This window comes from Podarcis cretensis (assembly GCF_951804945.1).
Source record: "Podarcis cretensis genome assembly, chromosome: 4".
NCBI classification, from domain to species: Eukaryota; Metazoa; Chordata; class Lepidosauria; order Squamata; family Lacertidae; genus Podarcis; species Podarcis cretensis.
Window position 1 is genome coordinate 17,967,872 of NC_137173.1, and position 22,657 is coordinate 17,990,528.

The 22,657-nt window shown below is 42.8% G+C and overlaps 1 protein-coding gene across 3 annotated transcripts; it reads right to left on the reverse strand.

Annotated features, from left to right (window-relative positions):
• Positions 1-825: 825 nt before the first annotated feature.
• FAM76B (family with sequence similarity 76 member B) lies at positions 826-22,381 on the reverse strand. 3 transcript variants are annotated; one of them, XM_079974002.1, is made up of 10 exons: positions 21,840-22,375; positions 19,192-19,256; positions 18,540-18,594; positions 17,393-17,548; positions 14,503-14,699; positions 7,778-7,825; positions 7,553-7,633; positions 6,841-6,976; positions 5,711-5,812; positions 826-3,945 (listed from the first exon to the last, which is right to left on the reverse strand). In XM_079974002.1, exons 1-10 carry the CDS (start codon positions 22,005-22,007, stop codon positions 3,856-3,858), a joined length of 1,098 nt encoding a protein of 365 aa, XP_079830128.1. In that variant the 5' UTR covers positions 22,008-22,375; the 3' UTR covers positions 826-3,855. The 3 variants fall into 3 exon arrangements, with proteins under 3 accessions (XP_079830128.1, XP_079830130.1, XP_079830129.1); XM_079974004.1 differs by lacking the exon at positions 21,840-22,375 and adding an exon at positions 21,613-21,728; XM_079974003.1 differs by lacking the exon at positions 7,553-7,633 and having other exon boundaries at positions 21,840-22,381.
• Between the last annotated feature and the right edge of the window lie 276 nt (positions 22,382-22,657).

Here is a 22,657-nt window from a genome sequence, read left to right on the forward strand (position 1 = left end):
ATCTTCTTCCGCTGTCTCTTTCCCCTGGTCACGAATTCTGCCGGTCATCTCTGCCAGTCCCATATATTCAATCACCTTCGTCTGCCATTCTTCCAGAGTAGGTAGTTCTTGTGTCTTCCAATACTTTGCGAGAAGAATTCTTGCTGCTGTAGTAGCATACATAAAAAACGTCCTATCCTTCCTTGGCACCAATTGGCCAACCATACCCAGAAGAAAAGCCTCAGGTTTCTTAGGAAAAGTCCACTTTAGGACTTTCTTAATTTCATTATAGATCATTTCCATTGGTGAGACCTGTCAGCAGTAAACATGGACCAATGGTATCAAATTGTATGAGAAACGGCCTTACTAGAAAAGCTAGCTAATAAACTTGAAACTGACATGGGAACCAATAGAAGAGGACCCCAGTATGGCTCCCATTTATCACATACACAGCCCAACAAGAAGAATCCACTGACAGCATACGAATCATTCTGGCTTACCTGATCCAACAAGCCTTCACCCCTTCACAAATGCAGACAAATCCCACTGCAGCCAACCACCAACACCCTGCCCCACAATACCTCTCACTACCAAGGAAATGTAATAAACCAATAGAAAGAGAACCTACCCAGTTGACGCTGACCGCAAACCCCACATGTACATTATTTAAACACCCCACCTCTCCTCTCCCCCAACCTTATACTGTACTCAACACTAATGCCTCACAACAAATGTAACTGATTTGTAAGAGAACGTACAATCTGAAAAAGAGACAAGGCATGTACTTTTGTAAACCAAGAAAATCTTTAATAAAAATAAATAATAAAAAATAGAAGAGGTGCATAATGATGTTTTAACAAGCTTTTATTGTGAAATATTGGATTTAGAAAAAAAGTACAAAAATGTCAACTGTCAAATGTGTGCCAGTACAGAATTTCAACAGTATATACACATGTAGCAAGCTGAACAGCTTCACCTCAGAATGGACATACTTCTAACTAAAAAGAAACTGCAATATCCACAGGCTTAAACTACATAAATAACTGAAGCCCAAGTGAAAGGTTTTGTTCAATGCTAATTAACAATTGGAAAACTGACTTAAATGCACATTATAGTACAATGTATCACCCTCAAAATCTACATTAAAAAGTTCATTGTGAAGATAGCTACAACTCCAGGATTTCATTTGCTAGTTCCTAGCCTTAAAAACTCCCAAGTGAAGAGAGGGTATGAAACTTATAAAACCAGAGTGATTTCTCTTCAAACACTGTAAAGTCCCTAAATGGGTCCATACTAGGGTTTGTACAGGTCTGGCAGGTAAAAATTAAAATGCTGGGTCTCTTTTTCTAGAATGTTCCTGTTGCAGCATAAGCAGGTTTCAATGAGAATGATTTGATCAGAAAGTGAATCAGATTCATGGTAAAAGTTCTGGCAGGTTTTTGTATTTAAAAAACCACCCAAATCTACCAGTGACTGGTAGTCATTTGACTGGAAAAAGTATCAAAATACTCTGAAATGCAAGTAAGTAATGAAAAAAACAACAACCCCTTCTTAATGATTAAACAGCCCAATAGGATAGCAGCAGTATATTCTACCCTAGCTGTTTTATCATGTTAAGATAATCAAATAGTATTTATAAATTTACAAAGTTCGTCTAGTATACAAAAAAATAAAAATAATCCTCAATATTGTAGAAAGCAGCTTTTTTTTTTTTTCAAATTACATTATTCAGTAGTCTGCTGGGAACAAATCCTCCCAGTCTTCAGGTAGCTGGAGGTCCAAAAACAACACATTAACGCTAGCTGAAGCGCAAGTTATTCTTTTAAGTAACTTGATAGTAACTTGAGCACCTTTGAATCAAATAGGATTTCCATTTTATGGAAAAGCAGCTTCATTTTTAAGCTGATGAGACCATGCCTTCTGGAATGAATTCATATCATATAGTAATTCATATCGTAACTCCCAAAGGGAACATTAAAAAAAAAAAAAAATCTGAAGGAATGTAAGACAGGGACCTGAAACTTCCTACCTTCGGGTATTGCTTTCTACATTCTGCTGAGGGATGTCTGCCTGTCTATCACTGAACTCTCATGGTTTATTCAGAATCCTGGGACTTGTTCTAAGGATGCACAGTTGGGCTTGTGCAATGCTGACCAGACTTTATGGGCTTCGCTATTCCTCAGAACAAATTGGGAGTATATAACATGTAATACACTTCCTGCAGCTTGGAATCAGTAGTGATGGGCAAGCTGCCCGCCTTTCAGAGAACTTTGTATGCTATTATTTATGTTTCCATGGAATCCTGCAGCTTCCCATAGGACTTTCTGAATGCCAGCATCTGGCTCTTTATTGAGGAATGAGATACTTGTCTTAAGAGATTTATCCAATTCCTGCTGGGTACATGATTCTTCATCCTGTACTGATCCCACTTGACTACATGGCTGGCCCACAGACAGCGAAGCCAGTGAGGGTCTATGGGGCTGGCGTTTTTTTCCCCATGCAAGAGCTTCTCTGGGGCCATTTCTTTTGGCTCCTGGGTAACCTGTCCCAGAACAGTGTGACTGCACCCTTAGCAATGTGAAGCTGTTGGTGTGGGGGGTGTTTGTTTCACTCTTGAGAAATAAAAAAGGCATATTCTCCCAGCAGTTTAAAAAGGCATAGTACGATGAAATGTTATTAAAAGAAATTGCCAAAGAGTTACGTTAGCTCAAATACTGTTCCTGCGTCATTCAATTTAGAACATGCCACAGGGAATATTATGCAAATTAGCACTGAGATAAAAGGTGAAATATATTTTAGAAGCCCTACAGTTTAGTGTGTGTGTGTGGGGGGGGGGAATTAAGTTAGGCACAACATGAGTTAAGACAAACACCTTCTACACAGACAAATCTGTTACAATTATGTACAGCCAATATTCCTTTCCTGCCAGATCTTAACACCTTCTCTAGCATCCTAAACAACTCTGATCTTAACATCTGATTATTCTGTACATACATTTATTTATATACATCCAAAGGAACATTTAAACATGATTTTTTTTAAAAAAAGAAAAACTTTATATACAAAATACCAACATTCCTATAAATAATAAACAGTTAGGAGAAAAGGCACTTGCAAGAGAAAAAGTCTACAGTAAATTTTCAAAAAACACATTTTGTTCAGATACTTACAATAGGGAATATCTCTTTAAATTTCTATCACAAGAAATGTAAAACACCAGTTATCACTAAGAATAGAACTGTTAAAAGTCTTTTACATATTTATAGGTAATAAGCTTCTTGTCATAAAAGCACCATGATTTTAGACTTTCAACGTACTCTTATTTTGACCAAAAGATAATGCACAATTGTCAGGCATCCAGTGCTCCAGTTTCTGCTTCCAAGCTAGTTGTTGCTGGAATACTGATATGGTTGACCATTATTTTTCTTGATGTGGATCTGCCCAGCTCCTGGGCAAGTTCTGCTTTTGCCTAGGTGTCCTGCATAAATCCAATTTAGATTAATGATTCTGCACAATAGCCATACTTGATGGACTGCTCCCTCAAACTGCTGCCTTGCATATGTTATTGCATGATGTGGTTAAAAATAAGAGCACTCTTACTGATTACCAGTAACTGGCAAGAAGTCCTCTCCTGTATAAATTCTTTTTAAAAAGCATTCTTCAAGCCAGCTGAAGTATTTTAATCCAAATGGCTTAAACTTAAAAAGAAAAAAAGAAAAAAAAGTTCCACTGCATTATCAGTTACAAAAAGGTGTAGGAAACATGCCAACTACTCTGTGTGCAAAAATATTCCTTTTTTCCACTACACAGGCTTCTAAGGAGTTTCCACAGTCATTTACCTTTTGAATATTAACACCCATGCAAACAGCCAGCACTTCATGGAGATGTGAGTATGCTCCCACTCTTGTCAAACTTCTTGCCTTTTGATAAAGCCGCAACTTGTTTGAGCAGTTCTCTGTTTTTTGCCTGCAAAAAACAACACAACCCTTATAATTCTGTAGGTTGTATCGTACATACATTGCCATGCAATGCTGGACAATGCTCCACTTCCCTCTTCACACCATTCCCATGGTAGTTGCAGAAATGTCTAACAGATGTAGGCGAACGCCTGTGCTGCTGAAAAGGGCTCTAAGCCACGGATCCAAAGAGCTATGTAAGGTTCGGCCCAAGGGTTTTGGTACTCCAGTCCCTCCCCCGCCCCAATCCTATTGCAAACTGTTTGGTATGACGAGGTGATGCTTGAGAAACAGATGTTTCGAGTCCTTTTTGGAACCCTGTCAAGAGCATTAGATCTTGAAGTAAAAATACTGTATTATTAGATAGCTTTCATTCTGATATTTTTAAAGAAGGGCCTTAAAGCACATTTTCAGACAGACGGAGGCTTAAATGGAAAGCTGTCTCAACATGACACTGTCCAAAGCTCTCTCCCCCTCCCCCACAGCCCAGTTTAATAATTTGGCTAATTTGTGATTCTTTGGGAGTCAGCTGGAGCTTTACACTGTATGAAGATATTGGAATGTTGATTTCACCTAAAGAAACACACTAAAAAGCAGAGGCTATTTCAGCAGTAGCAGCCTAGGAAGTTATCCAGGCAAACATGACCACCATTCATCACAACCAAGTCCCTCTCTATAAAACACAGACATGGCTGTGTACAACACTTAAGGTGCAGGTGACACAGATTTGCACCAAAGCAGCTCTGCTAGTTAGCTTTAAGCCAATTTTATTTAGTTGCTATAGCTGAAAACAAAAATGGAGAATAACAACTTGAGTACAACTGGTAAAACATATCAAAATCTCATGATGAATCCTGTTCAAGTTAGTTCCCTGTTACTGAAAGTCAATCAATGGGACCTAACTGATGTAAGCTTTGCTAATTATTTCACTGCTGAGTGTTTATGGATAAAAAATGGCAAACATTGTTACGGTGATCAATTACAATCTACTCTTCATCAATGCTGGGATGACTAGAGAAGTTGTGAAGTTCAATATCTGCAGAGGCCTGTGGGTTCCTCTTCTTGGTGTGATGCCAGAATTCAATGCTATCTTGGGGTATGATATTGATAGTTCAAGAAGAGTGAACTGGATTCAAAAGATTGCCTATCTCATGACCATTTGTTCTTATATAAATTATATATAACAGAACTATTGTAAACATAGGAAGCTGACTAAACTGACACCAGCTTAAGTTAAACTTGCATTTGTTGTTGTTTAGTTGTTTAGTCGTGTCTGACTCTTCGTGACCCCATGGACCAGAGCACGCCAGGCACTCCTGTCTTCCACTGCCTCCCGCAGTTTGGTTAAACTTGCATAATTACCCCAATTCCAAACTCTGTTCAGCAGCGCTACTACTCACTGACCCGGCCTAAGCCTCAAAGAGGAAAAAGCAAGTCATAAAAAGAGTGTTTGAATTGCACCTCCCTTTTTGCCAGCATATGCTCTGCCAGGTTGTGTGATCAAGCTAAACAGAGTTAGGATCCTTATATGAAGGATCCCCTGCCTGGCAGCGTCCCCACCAATCCCCATTTTTCAGGGCTTATGCCAGTGTAAAAACCACGTGGCTCAGTCATGAGCCCCAGCTGCCAGTGTGTCTCCAGCTAAGCTTGGATGTGGTGCTTACACTGGGAGAGCAACTGGATCCTAACTCACCCATCCCAGTAGATTCTAGGTTTTGATTGCTCCCCAAGTCCTTAGCCCAATAATGTTGTCTGTGAACGATTGCGTTGTTTACCTGTAGCTGTTCCACAGTTTCTTTATGAGCTCTCTCCATGCTGTTCATCTTTGTTCTCAAGTTGGACTCTTGGTACTGAAAGTCTGCCTTCAGCTCTGTCAACTAGGAAAAAGAATGGAGATCTTTAAAATACTGTTCCAGACCTCCTTTAAGGCGATAACCCTCACGTCAACAAGATACGATTCCTGGTGTCTGTCAGATGAACATTTTAAAAGACAAAAAAGCAATTTCTTCCACTGATTTGAAGACTAGTAATGAAAACAATGCATAGCATTAAATATTATATCTGCACAAAGTAAGCTGAGTATATCCGTAAGACAGAATGTTGTCTAAACATTTTTACTTGGCATAGTCCAGGTTATTGTCCTTACGTACACAGTTAAGAAAAAATAAATAAATAGCATTCAGCAATTATTCCCAGATGTGCAAGTAAGAGGTCACCTCCTTCACAACACACTTGTAAGCCAGGCACTACACTTCTCCCTTGGGAAGAGAGCAAAATACAATGAAGCTGTATGGGAGTTAAGATGCCACCAAATGGTGGAAACTATGGATTTGGAGTGTAAACTCCAACCTACCTCTCAACGAATGCAAGCTCAATATGGGGAAAGGATCGAGAGGGAAGGCCTTCCAAAGCATCCAGAGTAACCCATATAAACTACAAATATGTTACAATGTATCAGATGTACTTGGGAAAATATTACCTCTGGCTAATACCACAACGGCTCACCCTCCCTTTTCCCCAAAAGCAATTGTTTGTTGGGCAGAAATGATGAGGATACAGTATTATGTGTGCGGGTTTAGCCAATTATTATTATTATTATTAATTGAATTTATATACTGTCCTATACCTGGAGGCCTCAACTACTCCTACCCTTTGTCAGCATCAAACCTTAGCCAGGGTAGGTTCTGGCCGGCTGGGGAGAAGGGCATACTGTGGAGGAAGAAGATAAAATTGGCCCCTTGTGGACAAAAAAGTTCATCTAAATAGAATTATTTTGAGTAACATATGACCAAAATGCATTCCAAATGAACTCTGGGTTTGGGTTGTTTAATTCAAATTTGTAATGCTGATTTCATTTGGAACTAGAACATTTACAAAATAGCTACTCGTGAGTTGAGGCTTTTACCTTTTTATCTTTTTCCAGAATTGTTTGATCTCTTTGCTGCAAGAGGCGTTTCAGTGACATCACTTCTTCTTTCAGCTGACTAATGAGGACAAAGTTGTCAGTACCTCCGCTGTCTGCTGACTGATTTATAGAACTACTGTAAAACGAAAAGAGTGGGCTGTGATTAAATGGGGGGGGGGGGAACTGTATGTATTTGAATCAGTTTCACAAATGTCCTAATGAAAAAAAAAGGTACTTGACAGAAATAGATAAAACTAGCAAATTAACTTACTAATGGCAAACATTATCAATACCTGCAGAAATATAACTTAAGCGTTAGCTTCTGACATTCTAAATGAAGCAGCTTTTTACACAGATTCCAACTGTTTGTCAGAGACTGTTGTATACAATCTCTCTCACCTAACAAGATGCACATGGAACAAAGCTTGTCCATAAGAACCAAATCAAAGCAGGTTTATAGCTACAAATAACTGAACTGTTGCTCCTAGATGCACTGCATGTTGGGCTGTTTTCCTTCTGCTATATTTTAGTTGATTACCCCCAAAACCTCCAGAATAAGGAGTGTAGAGCCATCATTTTCCACTAAAATTTACACCAAGGCATATGGCCAAAATATGAAGTCATGTTGACTTTTTCAGAATAAAATGAAAAAGAAAAGGAAAACGAACAATAATTTCAATGGGAAAAACTGTAAGGAAGGCCACATTTTTACCTATCTCCATTAGATGGCTTGGATTCCATTTTGGGCTTTTTCTTTGGAGTTTCATTCTGAATAGCTGCAGAGGATTTATGGCTGAAAAGACGCCAACACAATTTGTATGACTATACATCTACATTTACACAAAACAGCATGTACATAGATTTCTAAATAAATTGACAAAGTAAGGAACAGGCTGGACTTACAAATTGTTCTTTTTTTTTAATAGTCAACATTTACCTCTGTTTCCACAATCCCTGATCTTGCTCTGGACTCAGACTGCTGATTCTGAAATGCAGAATGTGCAATAGGCTTAAGAATGGCCACCTCAATCATGGTTTGCAAAATAAAAAATAAAGCAAAAGCCCTATTTTATGTACGGCTACCAGTTCTGAATATTCTTCAGAGGTAGCCACATATATAACAACACACTGCAATCCTATATGCATGCAACCAAAGCATGCCTAACAAAGGGCAAACTTGTCTTTTCCAGGGAAGACTGCAAGCAGAACTCCAGGCACAGCTATGTAAAAGTACTGCTGGCCACAATCACTTGACCTTCCAAGAGCAGCGGCAGGTCTAGAAGTACTCCCATGAATCTGGTCTTTTAGTTACTTATGTCTTGGATTAATTATCATACTGTGATGTGCTGAATGTGGATTAACAACCTCCATAAAACAATTTGGGGTCTTCACTGTCTTTCAGGAATCAGGAGAGTTGGGATGGCACCCATATACTGATGGCACCATACTTGACTCATCCAGATAACCTTTTCAAGCAGTTTCATGAAGATAAAGAACAGCAGGAAGACTCCCCAGACCAAAGGAAGTACACTAATTTCCCAAAAGCTTTTGAACAGGAACGTTTTCTGAGACCCTAAATCAGGGAAGGCTAAACCCTGATCTGGTCCCAAACCAATTTGTTTGCCGCCACCCTCTCTGATTTTAATGGTGGCAACAAAAACATTGACGCAGTCACTGCACTGCGGTGATGCAAACCACCTTCTCCCTGGTCATGAGACTGCTCATCTGATGAGCAGAGAGAGGGTGATTAGCTGGAAGTGGGGGCTATATGGCTGTGTGCCATGGGTGTGTTTTGACGACATCCATCATTGGTATTGGGCCTCTGGGAGGGTTGTGGAAGGGTGAGTGCTGATTTTGGGGCAAAAAAGGTAAGCCACCCCTGCTCTAGAGATTGATTTAGTTTAGCATGTTTATTTCACTTGGGTTTAATAAACAAAGCTAAAAGCTTTGGAACAACAACAACAACAACAACAATTTATTATTTGTACCCCACCCATCTGGCTGGGTTTCCCCAGCCACTCTGGGCAGCTTCCAACAAAGATGAAAAATACACTAAAATGTCACATATTAAAAACTTCCCTGAAAAAAGTGAGATACCTAGGGGTAAACATAACAGCGAAGAACAGGAACTTATTTAAAGACAACTATGAAAAATGTTGGTCTGAAATTAAAAGAGATTTAGATGCTTGGTCAAGATTGAAATTTTCCTTGACAGGACGTATTGCTGCTATTAAGATGAATGTATTGCCAAAAATGTTATTTTTGTTTCAAACTTTGCAGATTGTGGACAAAATGGAGTGTTTTGGGAGGTGGCAGAGAGATATTTCAAGATTTGTCTGGCAGGGCAAAAAGCCCAGAATCAAGTTTAAGATATTAACTGACGCTAAAGAAAGAGAGGGATTTGCCCTGCCAGACCTAAAGTTGTATTATGAATCAGCAGCTTTCTGCTGGTTGAAAGACTGGCTACTTCTTGAAAACACTGATGTTTTAGATTTGGAAGGATTCAACAATGCATTTGGGTGGCATGCATATCTGTAGTATGACAAGGCTAAAATACATAAGAATTTCAAGAACCATGTTGTCAGAAAAGCAATATTTAATGTCTGGTTGAAATATAAAGACTTATTGGAAAACAAGACCCCAAGGTGGTTATCACCAATGGAGGCTAAGGCCCTGAAAAAACTCAATATGGAGGCCAAATGGCCGAAATATTGGGAAATAATAGAAAAAGATGGAGATAACTGGAGGTTGCAGAGTATGGAGAAAATAAAAGATAAAGTGCGAGATTGGCTACATTATGCTCAGATTAAAGAAGTTTTTAAGTTGGATAAAAAGATAGGATTCCAGGTGGAAAAATCAAAGTTAGAAACAGAACTGTTAGAACCCAGCTCTAAGATACTTTCAAGAATGTATAACTTGCTGTTAAAATGGAATACACAGGATGAAACGGTCAAATCAGCCATGATAAAATGGGCACAGGACATAGGGTATAACATCATGTTTGCTGACTGGGAAAAGTTATGGACCACAGTTCTGAGATTTACGGCATGTAATGCCTTGAAAGAAAACATTATGAAAATGATTTACAGGTGGTACATGACTCCAGTGAAGCTTGCAAAGATATACCATGTGTCTGATAATAAATGTTGGAAGTATAAAGAAGCTGAAGGAACATTCTTTCACCTCTGGTGGACTTGCCCTAGAGTGAAGGTTTTCTGGGAAATGATTTATAATGAACTGAAAAAGGTATTTAAGTATACCTTCCCTAAGAAACCAGAGGCCTTTCTCTCGGGCATTGTTGGTCAGAGTGTGCAAAAGAAGGATCGAACCTTTTTTATGTACGCTACAACAGCAGCAAGGATACTCATCGCTAAAAGCTGGAAAACTCAAGAATTACCCACACTGGAAGAATGGCAGATGCAACTGATAGACTATATGGAACTGGCCGAGATGACTGGCAGAATCTGAGACCTGGGAGAAGAACTGGTGGAGGAAGACTGGAAGAAATTCAAGGACTATCTACAAAAATATTGTAAATTGTATGAATGTTAAGAAAGATGTAAGATTAGCAAAAACATGGCTCCAACAAATTAGTTATAAAGAATATAAATTTAAATTTAATTGGAAGATGAAAAGATAAATTTTGGATAAGTAATGTTTTATGATTAAGCCTCAATAAGAGTATGTTAAATCCCAAAATTTGAGATATTAAATATGGGAAAATTATATTATATGAATTAAACTAAGTTAATAATTTGCTGGTAAAATTTATGAGTTTAGAAAGCAGGAACAAGGGTTGTGAGGAAGTCCAAAGATGAATATGAAATGTGGATACTGGAAAAGACTGTGTAATTATCTATGTATTTTATTGTTAAACTAAAATTTAATAAATATTATTAAAAAAAAAAACATATTAAAAACCTCCCTGAACAGGGCTGCCTTCAGATGTCTTCTGAATGTCAGGTAGTTGTTTATCGCTTTGTCATCTGATGGGAGGGCGTTCCACAGGGCGGGCGCCACTACCGAGAAGGCCCTCTGCCTGGTTCCCTGTAACTTGGCCTCTCGCAGTGAGGGAACCGCCAGAAGGCCCTCGGAGCTGGACCTCAGTGTCCGGGCAGAACGATGGGGGAGGAGACGCTCCATCAGACATACTGGACCGAAGCCATTTAGGGCTTTAAAGGTCAGCACCAACACGTTGAATTGTGCTCGGAAACATACTGGGAGCCAATGTAGGTCTTTCAAGACCGGTGTTATATGGTCTCGACGGCTGCTCCCAGTCACCAGTCTAGCTGCCGCGTTCTGGATTAGTTGTAGTTTCTGGGTCACCTTCAAAGGTAGCCCCACGTAGAGTGCATTGCAGTAGTCCAAGCGGGAGATAACCAGAGCATGCACCACTCTGGCGAGACAGTCTGCAGGCAGATAGGGTCTCAGCCTACATACCAGATGGAGCTGGTAAACAGCTGCCCTGGATACAGATTTGACCTGTGCCTCCATGGACAGCTGTGAGTCCAAAATGACTCCCAGGCTGCGCACCTGGTCCTTCAGGGGCACAGTTACCCCATTCAGGACCAGGGAATCCTCTACACCTGCCCGCCTGTCCCCCAAAAACAGTACTTCTGTCTTGTCAGGATTCAACCTCAATCTGTTAGCCACCATCCATCCTCCAACCGCCTCCAGACACTCACACAGGACCTTCACCGCCTTCACTGGTTCTGATTTAAAAGAGAGGTAGAGCTGGGTATCATCCGCACACCCAGCCCAAACCTCCTGATGATCTCTCCCAGTGGCTGCATGTAAATGTTGAAAAGCATGGGGGAGAGGACAGAACCCTGAGGCACCCCACAAGTGAGAGCCCAGGGGTCTGAACACTCATCCCCCCCCCACCACTTTCTGAACACGGCCCAGGAGGAAGGAGCGGAACCACTGTATGACAGTGCCCCCAGCTCCCAGCCCCCCAAGACGGTCCAGAAGGATGTTATGGTCGATGGTATCAAACGCTGCTGAGAGATCCAGCAGAACTAGGAAACAGCTCTCACCTTTGTCCCTAGCCTGCCGGAGATCATCAACCAGTGCGACCAAGGCAGTTTCAGTCCCATGATGAGGCCTCAATCCCGACTGGAAGGGATCCAATTGGTCCGCTTCTTCCAGGCGTGCCTGGAGTTGTTCAGCAACCACTCGATCACCTTGCCCAAGAATGGAAGATTTGAGACTGGGTGATAATTGGCCATCGTGGCCGCATCTTTCAGCAGGTCTGGGAAGGCTCCCTCACGGAGGGAAGCATTCACCACCCCACAAAGCCCATCGCTGAGTCCTTCCCGGCTAGCTTTTATAAGCCAGGATGGGCAAGGATCCAGGAGACAGGTGGTTGGCTTCACTCGTCCAAGCAGCCTGTCCACATCCTCGGAGGTAACAGATTGGAATTGATCCCACACAACTTGACTAGACAGGACTCTAGCACTCTCCCGCCCTGGCCCTGCTCCCACGGTGGAGACGACTTCTTCCCGAATCTGACTTCTTCCCGAATCATGCCAGGTCAAATCCTCCATCCACAATCAGTTCGTGGATGGCAGTGGTTTTATTCATCATTGACCTGGCATTACACAGCAACACCTTCAGGTCATGTGGGTTTCCCCTGTTGATTCCAGTATCCATCCGGTCAAGGCCAGACCCGGAGGCAGGGATAGTCTTCAAACAACGACTAAACCTGCCTCCTCAGTAATGACATGGTCTGGTCTTAGCGTAACTCCTCCTCCTACCCGTGATCACTGAGATCGGTTGTCCCAGTGCATCCCCCCTGTGGAACATGCCCCAGCCATTTTGTTGGCTGGGACCTACTCCCCGGCAGCCCTGACCCCTCCCCTTAAGAACAAAATAACACCTTAAAAAAACACCAATAAAACAATACAAACAAAAAACAGTAAAAATTACAAAAACATAAAATCAAACCAATTCCCAGGCCCAATAAACATCCATCCCACCCCCACCCCCCCACATACAAAAAAATCAAAATTTAAAACATTTTAAAAGCACTCTGCACCCCTCCAGCAGTAACAGCAACTGTCCTAGTGAGGCCCGTCAGGCCCTGCCCTGGGCCAGGTGGTAAGTGGCAGAAAGGAGCAGGGCCCCCAGACACTCACACAGGAGAGTCCTCCTGGGCAGCAGAGCGCAGCAGTCCCTGTGAGGCTTCAGGCCCCGCCCTGGGCCAGGTGGTAAGTGGCAGAAAGGAGCAGGGCTCCCAGACACTCACACAGGAGAGTCCTCCTGGGCAGCAGAGCGCAGCAGTCCCTGTGAGGCTTCAGGCCCCGCCCTGGACCAGGTGGTAAGTGGCAGGAAGGAGCAGGGCCCCCAGACACTCACACAGGAGAGTCCTCCTGGGCAGCAGAGCGCAGCAGTCCCTGTGAGGCTTCAGGCCCCGCCCTGGAGCAGGTGGTAAGTGGCAGAAAGGAGCAGGGCCCCCAGACACTCACACAGGGGAGTCCTACCAAGCTTGCCTAATATTGTATTTGCAGTTTGCATCCATTCATTGCTGCTAATTTAAGAAAAGCTTCTTTAGAATATTTTTTGCTCCACATGACTGGGCCAGAAGCTAAAGACCCCTATCCAAAGCAACCCACCAGCACCATGTAGGACCAGCGTGAACTGTGCCCCTCTGTTCAACTTGACCAGGAGGTTCAAAAGAAAGTCCCAGGATATACCTGAAAACACAAGACTGCCAGCCTGGCTGAAGCCAAGAAGGTCTAAGTCTGGGTCAGTGCCTGGATGGAAGACTTCCTGGAAAACTAGGTACACTAACCTTAAGTTCCATGATGAGATACAAGTATAATAAAATAATAAATAAAATACTGATGGTATTGAAAGCAGCTGATGTACAGCATAACGAAAATGGAAGCCGTTGGGCAACGTCTATTAACACAATTAGCTAGCATTTTCATTTTCTCATGACAAGTGAAATCTCTCTTCAACCACAATGTATCTTATTTGTGCAGAGATTGGATTGCCATCTGTCATGGATGCTTTAGCTGATATTGCAGAACTGCAGGAGGCTGGACTAAGTGAACCTTGGAGTCCTTTCCAATTCTACAATTCCATGATTCTGGTGCATTCATGCATCTCTTCTTCATTCAGAAAGGGCCATGCCTAGCTATGTGTATTAGCAACAGCATTAAAATTGAGAGTTCAACTTGCAACTCAAATGTTTCTAAACTGTTCCTGTTTCATATAGGTTTTGTGTTCTACAAAAACAACACAGACTCCCAGCTATACACATACGGTCTCTAAAAGTTATGGCAGGATGTTGTGCAATCGGAAATGTGACTTTCTTTGAATAACAGACCCTGTTATTTTGAAACCTCTCTTAGATTTGCAAAACAATTTGCTATGTGGGAAGCTTCTTTTTCAAGAAAACAAACCCAAAGCTCCCTTGGACAATTGGAACCAGTTGGGCAGATCCTTGGATCCTAGCCTATATAAAGAAAAATTCTTAGACCCAAGTCCCTATCTGCCATATCACACTTTCAACCTAAGAAAATATTAATAGCAGAAATAAGTTTTAAGTGCAATAGATTAAATATACCAATTTAGCAGCAAAATTCTTACTGTATCTTGATTTAGTTTCAGAGAATACAGGTACCACCTCTATTCCGCAAGTTTCACAAAACTTACTTGTGATGGCCGCTGCTGTGGCGGTGGTGGTGATGGCGATGGCGCTGGTGTTTCAAATGATGCTGGTCTTTTTCAGTAAGAGATGTGGAGGAGGAATTAGAATGTGAAGACCCTAAGCTCTTCCTCTGTTCCTTGGTCTTCTGCAGTACTCTCTTGTAGGACAGCGTACAGAGCCAACACAACAGCTTCCCATCAACCTTTTGGGAAATCATTCGCAGCAAGTTATGTTACACGTACTCAGTGCTAAAAAGACATACAACAGCCAAAATAAAATTATCAAATACTTCTGCTGTCATTCTTTGTGCACACATCTTAATACAAGCAAGTTAAAAATACATAGTACAGAACAGCAGCACGTAAAATTAAACATACTGGACATTCTGCTGAAAACTGGGTGAAAAATATTGCAACCTATTTCCTTTAAGTGAGCACACCTGTCAAGATATAAAAGGCCTCTTCCATGGACAGAAGGGCTCTTGATCCAGCAGAGGTCCCCACTAAAGGAAGGGAAGAGAACATTTTTGCCAAAACTCCCATAACCTTTATCGAGAAGTGCCGTGTCCCACACTATTCCTAAGGTTTCTATTTTCAGAAGCTGGAAGGGAAAGAGGAATCTGTAAAAATTACCTTGCCTCTTCCGTTAAGAGAGTGTCAGGAGTGGAACCCCTCTCAAGGGGTATTAGGATCCAACACATACTTATTTCATACTCAAGTGGTAGACCTACTGAAATCAATGAACTTTCATTGGGTCTATCTAGACTATAACTAACGTTGGATGGATTGTTAAATAAATTCAGGAAAGTCTCCCTTTCCCGTGGGAATCCAACAGTATCTGCACTGTGGAATGAAAACATAGTCTTGTGACTACCAGCTGCTGCTCAGTGAGGGAAACATAAACCAACATGGATCTCTCCTGTATCATTTAGTCTTTCACCCAATTTCCAGGATACCCCACAGCTCTCCTCAGACTTGGCCAATGATTTATCTAGGATCCACCATCCCAACTGGTTGCTAACTAGCACCTTGGAGGAAAAGGTTCTCATTAGGCTTTATCCAAGAGTCTACTCTAAACTCTAATATGTGAATACTCATCATACTATAATAAAATAAATGCAATCTAAGGGACCACTTGCAGCAACAATGGGGCATTGTCCGAATGTGGATGACAAGCAACCATGCTGAACTAGCTAGGTCTGAGACTGGTCAGTGCCTAAGCTGGGAGACTGTCTGATGTATTTGTGTTATTCTTCAGTTATTAAGTTCTATGAAAGAATGGTGAAATAAAAATGATAATATATTATATTCCATCAATAACTGGGCAGACTAGATGCCAGTATTTTATAGACTCTGAAAACGATCAAAAAGGCATATTTTCAATTATCTTGTTTACTGTTTTGTGAGTTCAAATTTTTTTCATGGATCAGCAGTCAAGTGCTGCTATATAAACTGATAACTGAAGAATAACACAAATACATAATATAAATTCTATTTCTCCATAATTATTTGGAAACCTTCACTTAAAACTGAAAAAGGTTTCTTCTAGAACACCTCATGCCAGAAGTGCAGGGAGCATCCAGTTACATGACTTAAGTAAACATGGACGCTAGGTAAGTGTGCCTGGAACCCCTGGACTCTCACACTGCTCAAATTCTGACACCAACACTGGTGTCAGAAGTGAGATCTGTGTTTCCTGGAGGAAAGGCTCATGAGCAAAGTATGCCTGAGTTGGGGGACCCCATTCTCCACATGTGGTTTACAGTTTCAGGGATCAATGAACAGCACTCTGATAGACCATTAGTGCTATAGTGATGTTGGGAAATCTTAGCAAGTTAAAACTTTGGCTCATGCCTAAGAAGAGCATTGTGGGAGAGCCAAACACTGGGGAATGTGTGCCTGCTTCTTTAAATGCAGACTTAGTGCCCTTGAAAGTGTGAATAAGTATCTTCTCCATCTGCAGGAGGGAGGCTCATAGTTGATTTGTAGTCCTGACACCTGGCTATCTGAGATGCCGTTTCTGTGTGAACAAGGTCATCAAGCCTTATTACAACAAGAAGGGGAATCTGGTGTGTGTCTGAGAATAAGGGAGGATGCCCTTTCATTTTCAAGGTCTTGGGATAAACAGGATTCAGCTGCCAATTCGCCTAATAAGTTTGAGTTATTGTCCTTCTATGTAACCATTGGCGAATTGCTAATTAATCTAAAGAACCGATTGGCCTTTGAGTTTGGGATTCATGTGGGTTCAAAGGGGATAAAACCTTAGGAACCCGACTTGCAATTCGCAGCCGCCTCACCTAACCTACTTTGCCATGTGAGACCATTGTCATGCAGAGAGAGGGCCTGCCCTGATGCCGGTTCTTGTTGTGAGTGTGTTCTGTAGTTAGCTATACTAAATGTTATTATTTTCTGTTTGGGATTTGTAAGAGATATGCCAACTTTTATGTTTGAATAATCTTGTTTTTTAATAAATTCTGGAAAAAGGACTTTTTCCTGTTTCTGTCTTTTGTGCCTTTCTGTCTGGGAAGCTAAACCAGCACCTGACCACTTAGTCGCCTACCAGAGCCTGTTGGATTTCTGTCTGTACCATGATAAAGTGCCACAGGGTGGGGCAGCCCGGTAACACTGAAGAGTAATCTCCTTCCTTAGGTTACTTTTCTGGGCTGTTCTAAGATAAGGAAGTGGTGGCAGCAACTACTGTTTGTTTGTTTTGTGTTCTGAAAACGCTTCTGTGCACCCCTCTCTCTCTCAGCCGGGTCTTGCCGGACAAGTAGGGCAGGTGGGGGAGTGCGCACAAATGCTACAAGTGCAATTCAAAATACAACAATACGATGTTGTTCATCATCCAGTTACCACTTTGAGACTAAGTATGAGTAGCAGCAAGACAAAGCTATACCTTTCTTCTTCCTTCCTCTTTGCGATCAAAAGCACATTGCTGCTTGCATTGTTCACATGTTTGAGGGGGTCCATATTTCTTCTCAGAGTTTGTGCAGCGCTGACATTTTGTGCCAATAAACGCTGCAATGATGTTACAGTATTGGCAAGGTTTCGGCTGAAGAAAAAGAACAACAAATTAAGAATGCCATTCCTTGTTTCAATATGTCAACATTTTATGCAAAAATGACCTAGAGTCACTTAAGGAAAGTAGTATAACTGCTGCTTAAACAAGCTCATTTAGACAGACTTCACTTAGTACAGTAGTTACATGCTTGATGCTGAAACTATGTTACGTTTTATTAACTGATTCAAAGTTTCTTTAAACTTTCCTGATGTCAGCTGCAGGAAAAACATTATTTTGCTAACTGAAATATGTTTGTTTTTATTTAGGAAAATGTATAAACGGCTTAATAAAAAAATAAACAGCAATACAGAGCATTTCGGTTATAATTATGGAACTGCAGCTATGGAGTCAATGTATTTTCATGGTGAATTAGGCTATCAATTGCTATTAAGCACAATGACTGTGCTCTGCCTCTATGGTCAGAGGCAGAATGCTTCTGAATACTAGCTGCAGAACACTGCAAGAGGGGAGAGTACTCTTGCGCTCAGTTCCTGCTTGTGGGCTTTCCACAGGCATCTTGTTAGCTTTTGTGAGGACACTGGAGAAGATGGGTCGCTGTCCTGATCCAATAGGCTCTTCTTGTGTGGACCCTTCTCCTACAGTGAAAGTAAGCAATCTCTAGACTATCAAAAAAAGCTATTACAGCCAGCTGCTTAAAGATACAATGGAGACTGCAAAGTGCATCTTCTTGGCTGCACATACTGCCACATGGTAGGTACAATTATGTGTCATAACCAGCGTTCAGTCAACCTTAGAGAAAGACCTGCGCTCAAGTCTGGTTTGCTTCACAGCCTGTAGCTCTCCAGAATACCGGGGTTCCACTCTTCAGCATGTACATGTTTAAAACTTTATGCAAAGCCAAAGGCAATTTCAAAATGTCATAGTTGTTGTTATTTTCTTAAATCCAAATTTGAATAAGGCTCTGTAGGCCTGACTACGAATTTAGCAGCCCAGTCACAAAAAAGATCCAGAATTAACTCACCGTTCCAAATTGCTTTACATTTTGGGCACACTTCTTGCATATTGTGTTGGTTTTGCTAAAAGAAAAGGAAATAAAATCCAGTTTTTCAAATACTTAGTTACACAGGAGAAGTACGCATATTCAGGACAGACGACTGGCCCTTAAAAGCCAGTGTGGTGTAGTGGTTAAGAACAGTAGTCTCGTAATCTGGTGAACTGGGTTCGATTCCCCACTCCTCCACATGCAGCTGCTGGGTGACTTTGGGCTAGTCACACTTCTTTGAAGTCTCTCAGCCCCACTCACCTCACAGAGTGTTTGTTGTGGGGGAGGAAAGGAAAGGAGAATGTTAGCCGCTTTGAGACTCCTTTGGGTAATGATAAAGTGGGATATCAAATCCAAACTCTTCTTCTAAAAGAACTCTAGTTCTCCAAAAAGGTGGCACAAGTTGCTCACTAGAGGCTCTTCTTTATTCTGCCTTGCTCTTTTGCCTCCTTCATGGGACCAGGGTAGGCAAACAACATTTTCCCCAATACGTGGATGACTTTTAGCCATATAATTCAAGGTAAACTGCATGTGGAATTTGACTGACCAGCATTACATTTATGGGGCATATAGCAGTTTTCAAGTAATAGATGATAGTTTACAAGTGTGAAATAACATGAAAAAGACTTACCTCTCTTGTTGAAACTCTGATCGACAGTAAGTACATTTTACCATGGGATGTGCAATGCGACATTCCTAGGCAAAAAAAGTTAAAATTGTTTTACTATAGAGAAACCACTGACACAAGAAATTCATCTCATTTTATCTTATTTGCTCTGTGGACATTCCATGGTGCTTCCATGTATAAGTTACAGTTGTTCCAAGTCACTTTGGCTTTCCATATGTGGCTGCAAACTACAGGTCAAGAGAATTCCTGATCTGATTTATTATACAGTCTATGTCACCATCATAAGATTGAAATATAAAGTGCTTTATTGATTGATTATAAGCTGGGTTTAAGAGATGGAATTTAAGACAACTAATAAAAAACCCACTGACTGCTAATGCTACAAAACTAAGTATCTTTTTGATACCGTGGACTCCTGCAAGTAGAATCTGTCACATAGCTGCTGTAACAAGCAATGATCTATGATGACTTTGATTGCCTATGAAAGCTTAGAATCATAGAGTTGGAAGAGACCACAAGGGCCATCGAGTCCAACCCCCTGCCAAGCAGGAAACACCATCAGAGCACTCCTGACATATGGTTGTCAAACCTCTGCTTAAAGACCTCCAAAGAAGGAGACTCCACCACACTCCTTGGCAACAAATTCCACTGTCGAACAGCTCTTACTGTCAGGAAGTTCTTCCTAATGTTTAGCTTGTGCCACAAGACTAGCTAGCTCCCAGAGTATTATAGCCTGTTTTAAAAAGAAAACCAAAACAGGTGTTTCTTCATTACAGCAAGCAAGGGATGAAGTAACACATTTAGGTGTTTTTTTTAATGTGACAAAGATGCAATGAATCAGTGATGGAAAACATGAGACCCTCCAGATGCTGTTAAGTCTCCAGGTACCATGGACAGAAACTATGGGAATTACAGCCCAATCATCATTTGGAGGGCTGAAGGTTCTGCCCTGTTCAAAATGAACAAATCAAAATGTAAAAGTCATCAAAATTTTCCAATATGTATAATAAATTCAGGACAGAACTATCCTGAGGGATTGCCACTGAAAATAGTAAACCCCATCCCATCACCATGTAGTGAAAGCTGTATACTGTCTGACAGTGGGAGGGAAATCCACTATGGTTCAGAATGGGGTTAGAGCAAATGCAAAATATGATGACATGATATAGAGGGAAGAATCTCATAGTGATGACATTCTGGGTGGCACCATCATGCCAGGCATAACAAATGGGCCACAACACCTACACCACAGGGCAGTTTGGGTGGCAGACTGGCACCTCCCACTGAGTAATCTGAAAAGAACTGATCACCCTGGAATTAGTCACTAAGGCTGAAATCATATAGGCACATGGAGAGCAAGTATCACTGAACTCAAATGAGACTAACTTTTGGGGTTGACACATATATAACCTCTCCTCATCCCTTTGTAACCCTGAAAACCAGGTCTGTTTTGCGACTGATCTATGTCACCTTCTCTGAACATATAAAGAGCCTGCTGGGACAAGCCAGTTGCCCATCCAGGCCAGCATATTGTTCTCACGGTGGCCAACAAGGTGTCTGTGGGAAACTAGGCAATCAGGATCCAAGCGCAAGAGCACCTGACCCATCCTCAACTTGTACTCAGAAGAACTGCTGCAGCCTCCAACTTTGGAACCACAGGATAGCCATCATGGCTAGTAGCCTAGTGCTCTTCTCTTCTGAAGTCATGCAAGTTGGTGGTCATCACTGTCTCCCTGAGGAAGAGAGCTCCATAATTTTAACTATGTGCTACATGGAAGAGAAGTGTTTCCTGTTATCCCTCCTGAGCTTTCCAACGTTCAGCTTCACCAGATGCCAGCAGGGACCTTTCCTTCGCTTAAAAAAGTGCAGAATAAATGTTCCAAGTGAAAAAGAAACCACACGGCAGTTGTGTCCTTGAAGCTAAACCCTTCCCTTGCCTTCACTCCTCTGCTTGGTCAGCCCCCTCGCAATTCCAAGGCCGCGGCTTTGTTAACTACAAACCCTGAAATCTCGGACCTACCCCAAAACTTTCCTTGGGTTTTTGTAGACGTTTTGTAGGGTCAAAATGAAGGGTTTTCCCTTACAATACCCTACGAAAGGTTTAGAGGGGGATCTCAAATTTAGGGGTTTCAAGTTAGTTGTTGTTGGGGGGGGGAAGAAACTACAAAAAGCAGGATTTGCACTATCAGGCTCTACAGAACTTTGGGGGGGGGGTCTCAAATTTAGGGGTTCCGAGTTAGTTGTTGTTTTGGGGGGGAAGAAGCTACAAAACGCAGGATTTGCACTACTAGGCTCTACAGAACTTGGGGGGGTCTCAAATTTAGGGGTTCCGAGTTAGTTGTTGTTGGGGCTCTACAGAACTTTGGAGTGGATGGGACGTTGGTTTTCTGGGTGTTAACTGCGACCCCCCGTTTGATGTATCACTCAGTTTGGGAGCCCCACTAAAAGCTTTAGAGGGGCCCCGAGATTTCGGGGTTCGTGGTTAACGAAGCTCCAGGCCGCCCCGTCCCTTCAAACCCCTTCAGCCCCGGAAGCGGCCGGATATCCTCTCGCCGCCCGCCCTGCCCTGCCCTGCCGTCCCCACCCTACGCAGCCGTCCTCCCCTCCCTCGGCGTCGCCTCCCGGCCTACCCCCGCAGCCCCATGGGGCACCTTGCAGAGCTGCTGTCCCTGGGAGAGCTCCTCGAAGGGGTAGCGCTGGTTGCACTTGGTGCAGGCGTAGAGAGCCGGGGCGGCGGCGGCGGCGACGACGGACCCACCTCCGACGACCGCCGCTGCCGCCGCGACCGCCACCCCGGAGGCCCCGGATGTTGCCGCCATCCGCCTTCCCTTCACAGCGCCGAAGGAGCCGGGAAGGAACCAACCACCGGCGGGAGGGCAGGAGCGAACGAACGACTGAGAGAGAAAGAGAGAGGAGAGATTCTCCCCTCCCCTGCGCGCGCCCGATGGTTCCTTCGGCTCCTCCGCCGCCGCTTCTTCCTCCGCTTAGGCCCGCTTTCCTCCTTGTGTCGGCATCCGCGTCAAGAGGCCCTTCCGTTCCCCCCTCCTCCTCCTCCTCTTCCTTTCTCCTCACGCAAACAGAGGCCGAGCGCGAGCCAGGGAGCAAACCTACGGAGCGCGAGCCTCGGCGCCCTCGGCCAATCAGCGCGGCGCGGCAAGGCCGCCTTCAAACCTCGCCGCCCAATGAGGAGGCTGGGGAAGCCGCGCAACGCCCCTCACCCCCCCCTCCACGCCCGCCGTGCTTGCGTCACGATTTATAAGACCAGACCAATTAGAAAAATACAATAAGGCGGAACCCGCTCTCCGCCGCCGCCTCTCATTGGCCGGGCGCCGGTGCCCTTTTTTCCATACAAGTCGCAGCAATAAACCGCCTTCGCTAGTTTGCGCCTGCGCAGAAGGGAGATAAGCGCAGTTCGCTTCCTTCCTCCTCCTGCCACCCACCGAAAGCTCCACAAACAAATCCGGAGCGT

What these genes read in the sequence shown, in the direction of transcription:
- FAM76B (XM_079974002.1), bottom strand. Translation starts at nt 22,007, where the DNA reads ATGGCGGCAACATCCGGGGCCTCCGGGGTGGCGGTCGCGGCGGCAGCG. An exon ending in AGGGACAGCAGCTCTGCAAG is followed by an intron (nt 19,257 to 21,839) that starts GTGCCCCATGGG and finishes TTTTTTGCCTAG; the next exon opens with GAATGTCGCATTGCACATCC. An exon ending in CACAGCAGCGGCCATCACAA is followed by an intron (nt 7,826 to 14,502) that starts GTAAGTTTTGTG and finishes TCTGCATTTCAG; the next exon opens with AATCAGCAGTCTGAGTCCAG.